Source organism: Phyllopteryx taeniolatus, chromosome 1 (assembly GCF_024500385.1).
Source record: "Phyllopteryx taeniolatus isolate TA_2022b chromosome 1, UOR_Ptae_1.2, whole genome shotgun sequence".
Taxonomy (NCBI): Eukaryota; Metazoa; Chordata; class Actinopteri; order Syngnathiformes; family Syngnathidae; genus Phyllopteryx; species Phyllopteryx taeniolatus.
In genome coordinates, this window is record NC_084502.1 from 21757898 (window position 1) to 21769391 (window position 11494).

Genomic DNA, 11494 nt, shown 5'->3' on the forward strand with positions numbered 1-11494 from the left:
CCTCCGTCCCACCTGTCCAGCACAGCTTTTAAATTTGTTTTCTTGATTCTTGACCAAAATTATTTGCCGTTTTTCACGGTAATTGTCGAAAAAAACGAATCCGGTTTTTTTCAAATTTATTTTTATTTGCTTACACAAAAGAAGAAATAGCTGAGCGAAACGGCTGATTCACATCTTATGTTCTGAGCTCTATAAACACCACCAACGTGTACAGTGTACCTTTCAAAACCTTAAAACGAGTTGTGAAAGCTGAAACGAGGACGTGTTTGTTTGAATGTCGTTTGGCGATGTAAGACGCGCACGTGCGCACGGGAAAGGGGGAAGGGCTACAGATCACGTGGTGTCGCCATCCAGGAAGTGTGCGGCCCTCTTTAGGCTCGGCGGGCCAGGATGTTGATGTTGTCCGAAACAAAGTAACCCCCTCGCCGATTGCACACTCGTCAATGGCACCATTAGACTGACCGTCTTTCGGCTATCGTCTTTTGGTGAAAACACACGTACACAATTAACGGTTTCATTTTGTCCGAAATGGCTCCTGGATAAAAAAAAAAAGGAAAAGAAAAACGAAAGAACATTCCAGAAGCATAGCCGTGGACTGCAGGTTTGCGAGTGCGGCAAGGAGCTGAGCGGCCTGCTGTCGCCAAGAGAAGCGAAGAAAGCTCGGCAGCCGGTGGGCACGCACAGCAAGCAAGTCGCCGGACATTGTGTACACGCACACAGAAAATACAACACTTCGCCTTCAATTGACACTCGGTGAGTATGATGGTTTCCTTACAATATCAACACAGCCCCTTGTCCCAGGTGACCCAAGTGTAAAATGGAGGTTAGCATTAGCTTTAGCGGCGGCTAATGACATTAAGCCATCGATTATTGTGTCTCTGCTGCAAAATTCAAGATGTTGACAGTCTAATGAACGCATTTAGGTGAACGTTAGGGACAGCTAAGCATGAGTAACACAATTTTGACTTTGCCATGTTAAATTCTAAGCGGCAGAACTACATGTGGTGTAAAGGTGTCGATGTTTTTAAAGACGCCAGTGGTGCAAAATCAGTGGAGGGCTGGAAACATGATCTCGTAAAAACATGATCTCGTAAAAACTGAACAATGGAGTAGAACGCACAGAGTGGTGCATTTCAAAGATACACGGCGGCCTTTATCTGCCACTTCGGCAGTAGGGCAGTGTCAATAACAACCATTGTGTTTACGCTAGCAACCACAAGTGCTGCTGCTGTTAAGCCTGGTTTTCCAAACCTTTTTTGAGCCAATGCAATTATTTTACATGACCAAAAGGTCACTGTGCAAGCCAATAATAATAATAATAAAAAAAGTATATATTATAGGGAAATGATGATTTCGTCTCCTCAGTTTGAAATCCGGGACTGTTTAGTTGAACACAATCGTATTATTCTCTTATATGAATGGCACCGGGTGGATACACAGGCTAATTGTACCTTCTGCCGTTTAGTGGAAGAGCATTTAATTGCTGTGCTTGTCAGTATGCGTCACCGTCATAGATATATGAATGAAGATTCATTATTGTAGTTAGTAAATAATCATTTTCGAGCAAAGTAAGGGAATTTAAGCAAGAGGGTTTCTGTATTTTTAGTGCCCACATAAGAATATTTTTTTTTTAAGTGCGTTAAAACTGCAATGTTTGATTTTCATAATTATTTGGACCCTCTGTATTACATAACAATTGACAGCGGAGCTAATTTCTTCTATTAGTCATTTTTAGAACTGTTTCTATCACGGAGCGACTGTCATCGGGTAACATTTTTTAATTAAGGGGACAGAACTTTGCTGAAAATCTTATCACTCAATCTCATGATAAAACAAAAGGTGTCCTTTAAAACCTTAATTTGATAGCCTAAACAATATTTAGAGTTTTAAGTACCACTAAACTGAGCCTGTCACTGACGATAAATTAAGTTTCTCACCTTAATTTTACAATTGATCTTTTTGCAGTATGGTTGATGTAATTCTAAATTAAATTAAAGATTAAATTTTTCAGATCATTTAATCTAACTTTATTTTTTAAAAATGTTTAGTTTACATGAGTGGATTATGGACTGCAAAATTGGTGTTAGTGTCACAGAGTGACAGGTTTTTCAGGAACAAATTGCTCATGAAGTACAACTATTTCTTCGACACTATTCAAGGTGGCAGCATTATATCACACCTGCTGATTAGTACACTTGAAGAATACAACTTACTGGTAAAAGTCTACCTATTCAATTAGGGCCTTATTTTCCCGTATGCTTAAGTCAGAAAAGGTACGCAGCTCTGAGCTTTTCTGACTGGGGCCATTCTGCCATCCACTTAATTCTATCATTTGCACACCTTCTGGCCATGTGCACACCCTGGGTGCGGTAACCCTGAAGTGTGATCTTTCCCTCTCATATCTGGCCTGGCACATATTCTGCCAAAGACTGAAGCGTGTTTCCTCATGCGCACTCCAGAGGCTGTAGTAGGTCTAGTGTCCTGGGAAGGTGATACATCATATTGCATGTTATGCTGGGTACAGCCTGACGAGAAACCTGGCCCACTCACAGACTACCCAACATCTGTAATGCGTCCCCACCACATTATGCTGCAACGCTAATCAACACAAGCTGGTTCACTTGCTTTTCTATCAATGGGGGCTCGCTCCATATATTCAGTTATGAGCACAGTGTTCTGATTTATGATGAAATTACCTTTATTGGATTTATTAACTGCAGAATACAAAAACACATGCTCCTTCATAGTAGCCTGTTAGATGAGTGGGGCGCACGTCTAACTGGCAATGATTAATTTCCAACCCCTATTAAAGATGTTCCAATCCAACTTTTTCTCTTCCGATCCGATACTGATATTACAGCCTGGAGTTTTGTCTGATCCGATATCAGCAATAATCATACATACTTTACTTATTTTGCAGCATGGAATGTTAGAAAAGGTTGGCTCGAGTGATAGTCCATTAAATAATTTCTAAGCTGTGTAGTTTGAAAAAAAAACCCTCTGGGGGGAAAAAAACTTGTGGTGTTGGAAGTATAAAGTTTGACTACCATTTCATGGTATGTTAACAAATAGAATGTTTTATTTTGTAAGAGGTGAGGGCCTGGAACACCTGTAGCCTCTAAGAATATCAAAACCCTCACAGTGGTTTGGGGATTAATCACTGGTGTAAAGCTACTTGGCAAGGCAAAATGTATTTACCCTGTGTTTAGACCAGTGATCTCCAACCTTTATGGAGCCAAGGCACATATTTTACAATTGAAAAATCTCACGGCACCCCAACAAACAAAAATGTCACAAAAAGTGGATACATTAATTACTGTATGTACTTCTTCCCATCTAATAGAAGAGCATTCATTTCTTCTGTCTGTCACTTTGCCTCACTAGCATAAATAGATGAATAAAGATACATTATTTCTTGGAAATAAAGAATTTTTTATTAAGTAAAATTTTATATTTCCCAAGCCACACCTGAAGAGCGCTCATGACACACTAATGTGCCCTGGCACACAGGTTGGGAATCACTGGTTTAGACACATTATTAGGGAGGCTTTATGCAAGGCAACAATTTCTTGTGTCCTATGCCAGTAATTGGATAATTGTCTTGTAAATTAAGCAGCATACATAGTTAAATATTTCTCAAATTGTCCAATTAACACCTTATTTGCAAAAATGATTTACCATTATATACTGTATATAAAAAAACAAATAGCTTCAGTTTCAGAAATCTGTCTGATTAGTCTGTAACAGTTTGGCATTTAGCCACAGTGGATGATTGGTTAGCACATCTGCCTCACAGTTCTGAGGACCCGGGTTCAAATCTGCCCTTGCCTGTTTGGAGTTTGCATGTTCTCCCCGTGCCTGTGTGGGTTTTCCCCCAGGTACTCCAGTTTCCTCCCACATCCCAAAAACATGCATGGTAGGTTAATTGGCAATTCTAAATTGCCCGTAGGTATGAATGTGAGTGCGAATGCTTGCTTGTTTATATGTGCCCTGGCATTGGCTGGCGACCAGTTCAGGGTGTATCCTGCCTCTTCCCCAGAGTCAGCTGGGATAGGCTCCAGCACACCCGCACCCCTAGTGAGGATCAGCGGTTCAGAAAATGGATTGATGGATGGATGTTTTTTTTGGGATTGTCTCTTTTCTGCTGTTGAGTAAAACATGCTTCCGCTAAAGCCCACGATGCTGTCAATAGAAGTTATATTTTATATGGGGGAAAGCACAGCGTAATTTACAATCTGATATTACCGCACATCGAGTTTGGGGTCTCTCTTCTTAACTTACAGTAATGCTTTAGTAAAGTCATAATTACAGTAAATAGCTGTACAAAAACATAGTCCATAAATATAAAACAATGAAATGAAAATCGGCAAGTATAGCATTAACTGAGCGTACTTTGTTGTGCTACGTAACGACATATTCTTATGCTGCTGTCCATACTAATTAATCGTACGCTGTCTGCAAACGCTATAATTTGAAGCAAGAATTTCTTAATATATGGAGTATGCATTTTAGTGCGTCGTAAACGAAGGATTCCTGTATTTGAATGTCAGGCTGTGACTACGGATAGCTGATATTGGCCTATGGATATGGTGCCATGCGACAAAACAATGCAATATATCACACTTAAGTACCACAGTTTATTTAAAGATAAATTCAGGATTGAAGTAATCATATTTACTCATGTTGAATTGGAGTCAGCGCACACCTGCCAAAATTAAAAGTGCCTCTGATTGACTGACTGTATATTTGGCCCACCCTGAGTAGATAAAAATAGTTTATCACTCTTTACAATCATGCTCATTGAATAATTGAATGATTTTGTTTGTCTCCCTACCTGATGCCGTAGCTTCCCTTCCCTGTTAACCTTCCAGATTCTGTTCTGAGAGAGGTCCGACCAGTATCATCGCCAAGATAGCTGGGCCAAGCAGGAAGCGGCACACCTCAGATCCAGACCCCAGCAGCGGTAGTGAATCTGGCGACGGGCGGCCCGTTAGCGCCAAGTGTCTGAAGATGTCCAGCAACGGTGGCAATGGGACCGCGGGCCGTCGCGGTGGCGCTCCGAATCAGCAGAGGGGAGGTGGCGAACATGGATCCGAGCTGTCCTCTAGCGCCAGTAAGAAGAAGCAGAAGGACAGAGCTAACCAGGAGTCCAGAGAGGCCAAGAGAGCTGCTGTTGCTGCAGGAGTCGATGGAGTCCTTGCAGAGGTCAAAAAAGGTACCATAAGTAGTCCAAATTATGAAAAGAACAAACACATTTCTAATCAAACTACAATAAAAAATTTGAAAGTTACAATGTTTTTTTTTTTTTTAATTATTGTAGTGTGATTAAAATGAACTCTGAATTCAGTTTTCTTTTAACTCAAAAGCGTTACAAAATGTGATGTCCCAATCAGGTTTATTTGCACCCGTCTCCGAATTGAGTGACTTTAATTTGTGTATCTGGCAATACTGAGTCCGATCCAATATCTTGGTATTGCATTAAGACGAAAAGGATAGATGGGCTGGGACGGTACTCGATAAAACTGAAAACGTGAGGTACGCTCTGCATGGTACAATAGGCCCTTATAGAACGTGGTATTTAATTTTGTACCCGGGCTACACACTCTCGGTGAGGTAAATAAAATATCCCCCGAATTATCATTGATCGGTTTGTTTTCTGTATCTCAGTAATTATTTAGTTTGCCTCTTCTTCCACTAAAAAAAGCACAAACGTCTCTTTTATATACGGGATATGCGTTATCAGGATGTATGATGTTCAAATCTACAGAGAACAAGCCGGGGTGCGGTCCTCTTTGCAATCCCTCATAAAGTGGCTATCCCTTACGGATACACACAGCTCATTACTGAAAGTCACCACGAAAGGAGGGGAAAAAAAACAACAAGCGAATGTTGTGGTGATGTAGTTTGATTTGCTTAACAATGTTAGTAGAATGTCAATGACTGTTGTCTTGTAATATTGACGAAAGCATGATTGGGCTCTAGTGAATTAACATTAATACCTACACAGTATGCTACGTTCCCACCGGACGTGAAGCAAACCTTCGCCTCGCGATTGGCTCCAGCACGCCCGCGACCCTAGTGAGGATAATCGGAATGGAAGATGAGTGAATGAATGTTTTATACACAGTGTGAATTTAAGAAAAACAAACTTGATTACAGCCGGCACAGTGACCGTCTGGTTAGCACATCTGCCTCACAGTTCTGGGGACCGTGGTTCAAATCCCGGCCCCGCCTGTGTGGAGTTTGGATGTTCTCCCCGTGTCTGGGTGGGTTTTCTCCGGGCACTCTGGTTTCCTCCCACATCTCAAAAACATGCGTGGTAGGTTGATTGAAGACTCTAAATTGCACGTAGGTGTGAATGTGAGTGTGACTGGTTGTTTGTTTCTATGTGCCCTGCGATTGGCTGGCGACCGATTCAGGGTGTACCCCGCCTCTCGCCCGAAGATAGCTGGGATAGGCTCCCGCAGCCCACGACCCTAGTGAGGATAAGCGATAAAAAAAATGGATGGATGGAAACTTGATTATATCAAAAAGGAAACCTATTAGTCATATGTTATGAAGTGAAAGGACTTTTTTTTCTCATTTGTATTCATAATTGCTATTTCATCAAGCAAAAATATAGTTGATCCACATACTCAATTGTTTTAATACTAAAAGATTTAGCTGCGGCCCTACATGCACCTCCCCCATTATTGTCATGTTTTTATTGTTTAATATAACCTTTGCTTCTCGGGACCCTGTGCAATTAGGCTGCAAAAAATTGCTCCTCAAAATTAGGAAGTTGCTCCTCCAATAAAGAAATGATAACCAGGATAAGCGGTGTTGAAAATGGATGGATGGATAGTTAGCAAAACTGCTCCTCAAAGAAAAACATATATTTTGAGCCTTGATATACTGTGATTAAAATTATTACAGGAAGGGGTCTCAAACTGTTCCCATAAAGCATACAATTGTCGTAAGTGTCTTGTCATGGAGATTATTTAAGATTTATATTCAGGATTGTTTGGTATTTACTTGACGTGCGCCACTACTTTTTCCTCCATTTATTTTATGCGTAGGGTGTATGTGTGTTTATTGTATGACAGGAAAGTTGATGTGACATGAGTCATTGCAACCACCCAGAAAGGATAGTGTTGTTCATGACATTTAGAGGGAGAGAGAAAGGGAGACAGAGAGGGGTGAGTGAAAGTCAAGGCTTTTTAGTTGTGTTGCAGGCTAAGTAGGAAGAGGAGCACACTTGAAACTGAGACTTTGGACATGATATTCAGCTTGAATCACTTCCACAGCTTTGTCACATCCAAATTGGTATACAACTTTTCTAATTTTTCTTGATTCTGTGGTTTCTATTGCGTAAAATATTATATGATGTCTTTTTGAAATACGCGCATGGTTTATGTTTTATTGACTTGTCATAAAATGTGTGTGGCAGAGGTTTTTGGGTGTTTCTTACCGTCATTGGTGCGTTCATTGCACTCTGTCAGTGTGCTGAGATGACAGCTTACGCATGTGAGGTCAGTGGCAGGGCCTGAATAAGTGTGAGCAGGTGCACCTCTTGACTGACTGTAGGGGAGTTTATTTGTATCGAGCCTGATTCTGCTGGTCTGTTCCCACTAGTCTAATGCACAGAGCTTAATGTAATGTGCATTTCACTAGCAAAAATGAATGAGTGTCTTGTTTTGATAATTGATTGAAAAAGAGCTGGGGAAAGTGTTTTGAGTTCAGTCATTACAAACAAGCTGGAGGATCGGAATATAGTTTCTTGAACTGATTTGTTGACAATGAGGAGGCTCACTTTTCAAGACTATATATAGCCTTTATTTCACATTAAACATTCCTAGCAACAAGGCAATTGTGTTTTTTCGCTATATGAGGCATAATATGGGATTTCATAACATGGCAGCAACCAGCACAGGGTGCAAGTAATTCATGTTCAGTTAGTCAGCTGCCTAAATGGGCAGAGGAACTAGGAGGCAAATGATCAACATGACAACATTAGCAAACAACTGAAGCCCATCCAAATTGTCTTTTTCTATCAGTTGGCCCAAACCATATGGTGGAACAACACTGGTTGTCGCTAGCCTCTTTCTTACCAGGCCTCTAAGATGGAATTTTCCATTCTGCGTGAAAGGGATCCATGTTGGTGCTGTGCGATATGGACAAAATTGTAACTCCCGATGTAGCGAATATTACATTCTGATAACGGTATATCTTACGATATAGTATTTTTCTTAAAATCATATAAAGTGAATTGCAATTTCCTCATGTTTTTTCTAATTAAAAAAACAAACACATTTTATATAGAAAAGACAATCAAATGAATAAAAATGAAATATTACACATTTATTTTGATTGTTTTGCGCTTTCAGATGTCTTTGTGGATTGGAAACAAAATGTCAATGAAGTGATCATCAAGTTGCGATGTGGGGAAAGTGTGCAGAACATCGAGGATGTCAACACAACCTTCACTGATACACACTGCCATGTACACTTCTCAGGTAAAGTCATCGTTGCCACACATGAACAATATTTGAGTTTGAAAGAAACGTTCATGAAAAAGAAAACATGAAAGTGGTTGCAACAGGGATGCACCTTTCTGAAAATTTGATCCAGTATTGCACATTGTTTGAAACAAAATTATGCTCAAATCTGTTTGTTTGATAATGTAAGCTCTCGTCATCACATTTTCAGCGCCTCTCTACGGAAATGTTTAATACAGTAGAACATCATAGTACAACGCCCCCCTGAGGTTGTACAATGCACAATTTGTCACACAAAATCTTGAGTTCAAATCCTTGTCACGCATGACATAACGTGAGATATCAGCACATAGAACTAGTTTAGTTGAGGTTGAGTGTTTAAAAAAAACAGCCAAAGACAAAGGAAGTTACATGAGGTTAGAGCATTCACAATCCAAACAGTAAGACTCAGTCACTGACAGTGCAGAGCAAAAATATGTGAGTGAGGCACATCTGCAAAGTGACTCACTTTGTGTTACCTCTTAAACTCATTCAGTGCCGGCCCTCCCAGTTAACATGGATATTTGACTTCTAAAGCAGTCAGTGGCACTGAATGTGTTAATTGTTGAACAGTGGTTTTGTTTTTACTCTTGTATGATGAATTAAGAATGTTAACGACTGAAAATCAAATCGAAGTCCTCAGGGCATTGAATCGATCACAACTGTACTCTTATGTTTGTCTCAGAAGATGTTTCGCCTCTCATGCGAGCAGGCTTCATCAATTCATACAACAAGGCTTAGTTAAAATGCACTAGTGTTTGTGTGAAAAACTCAACTATTTATGCTCCAACCTAGAAGGATACCCCAAACCACATAGTATCATTCTTTTGGAATGCAAAAAAGGGGGAGAGCCGTTAAGCCATCCATCCGTCCACCAGAGTTGTTGGGTAGAAAGTCCCTCATTGATATTCCACTCAGTTATAAAGTGGATGTTGAGTTACCTAAAGGTCAAGGAGGCCGTGCTGTTTGTTGGAGGCAGAATAATTGAGTTTCGAAAGGGAGACGAAAGGACGGCATATGACCTTTGTGTATATGGACTCTCTCACTCCTCTTTCAAACCATCTGTCTTTCCTGTACAGAAAATACACATTTTTGTCCTCAAAAGAGGGCTGTTTCTCTTGGAGCTGCAGGTAGACGGCTGAATCTTGACCTCAGGACTTTGCCCGTCTGTGTTATGCCACCTGTCTGCTCAGTAGTTGCTTGGTTTCCCTAGTGTATGCATCTGTGCATTCCTCACTGCACTTGACTGCATACACCAGATTGCTTTTCTGCGTATGTGGTGTCTGAACTGATGTGCCTCTGTTGTTTTGGATATTTGATTAAATTCTACAAGCATCCAGATAATCAGTATACCAAGCAAGCAAATCATACACAGACAATATGTTAATTTTAGTAATAATGAATATAGTCATGCTTCAGTCTGCATTCACATAATATTTTGCCTATTTTATCTCCTTCTAGACGGTGTTACTCCATTGTTTTAGCAAAGATGAATTTCCATTCAATTTTAATTTTGTACATCTGTGTCTGTTTCCTTTTTCAGATGGTCGTGAGTGGACCTGCCAATTGCAGGAGGAAATAGAGGCCTCTTGTAGTAGAGTGCAGTACAAAGAGAAGGGAGGATTTCTGTTGCTCACCCTGCACAAGAAGATCCCTAGTCACATTTGGCCTTCATTAAAAGTGAGTCGACAATAAATTGAACTTTTAGGTTGGTTAAGTTTTGAGCCCACCTCATGCTACAATTTTGTTTAATGATGACAACTTTTCCATTTGCTGTTTTTAAGTCCAACAAGAAAGGGAAAGAAGTCGGACCCATTGAGACAAAAAAGGCCAAGCTGCCAGAAAGGAAGTCTGTAGCCGCAGAATTATCAGAGCATCTCAAGTTGTCCTCCCCGCTGGAACAGCATCAATCTCAAGCTCCCTCGTCCCCCTCACACAATGTATCGAGATGCAGCGGCAGCAAAGCTGAGCGTGGAGTTAAGCGCCATCTGAAAAGCAAACAACTGTATGACAAAACCTCCACGGACTGTGTGGCAGCGACATTTGAAGGTGGGGACAGCGCAGCGGTTTCACTTAAGCGCGTCCCCGTTAAGAACAGCAACCAGCAGCCCCAAGAGCCAAATGCAAAGCGCACCATTACCCATCTTCCCAGGAACACCAAGGAGGCCAAGTCTTCTACTGAAAGAGACATGGACTCAGCTCAGACTAGAACATCACATGCACACCTTCCTGCTGTAGACCTCCCTCAAACACCACACAGAGATGGAGACAAGAGTATAGAAAGATTAGTTGATGAACATGAACCTGTTGCTAACCAGATTCAGGTTAGTACAAATGCTTATTGAAAATTTACCACTGATGAAAATGTTTTTGTTTTTCTGTTGTTCTGGATCATGGGTCCTTACAACTTTATGAAAGGTATGGTATGTTTTAATCCTGTGCACAAAAAAAATTGAGAAACCTAAAATTACAGTAGTGTTAGCAGTGGTAACTTCTGGCCAGGGTTATCGTAGTTTGGGATTTTCCATTATAGTTATTTTTCGTTTTGACTCTTGATTTTCAAATTCAGTTACTTTTAATAAGTTTTTAGAGAAGGTGATAGTTTTTTTTTTTTTTTTTTTTATCCAAAATGCTTCATTTTAATTTAGTTTGTATTAGTGTCAGTTTTAGTTTAAATTATTTTTTTTTAAAATCCGTGGTAGTTGTCAAGTGTGAGATTTATAAAAAGAATTTTTTTTATAAAAGATTTATAAATGTGTAAAAAATATCATTAAAAAATCTTAACTTTCTAGCAGATGAACAACCATCCACAAATCAAATGCAGGTACTGTATAAATCCACAGAATTGGAAGTGCAATAAGTGCAGTGTGTAATACTGCTTCTAAGGTTGGATTAGTATGTTTTTTTTTGTTGTTTTTTTAAAAATGTGTTTATATGTTTAACTTAACTAAAAATAAAGTTCTTATTTGCAAGTTTTC

The 11494-nt window shown here is 40.0% G+C and overlaps 1 protein-coding gene across 6 annotated transcripts in view; it reads left to right on the plus strand.

Annotated features, from left to right (window-relative positions):
• Window positions 1–218: 218 nt before the first annotated feature.
• Window positions 219–11494, plus strand: part of usp19 (ubiquitin specific peptidase 19) — a 51263-nt gene continuing 39987 nt past the window's right edge. Inside the window, exons 1-5 of one of the 6 annotated variants that reach the window (XM_061780823.1) lie at window positions 219–753; window positions 4847–5215; window positions 8367–8495; window positions 10060–10196; window positions 10301–10840. In XM_061780823.1, coding sequence (XP_061636807.1) covers window positions 5011–5215; window positions 8367–8495; window positions 10060–10196; window positions 10301–10840 — 1011 coding nt within the window. In that variant the 5' untranslated portion in view covers window positions 219–753; window positions 4847–5010. The remainder of the gene's footprint in view (window positions 754–4846; window positions 5216–8366; window positions 8496–10059; window positions 10197–10300; window positions 10841–11494) is intronic. The other 5 variants (XM_061780821.1, XM_061780822.1, XM_061780827.1 and 2 more) reach the window with 5 other exon arrangements.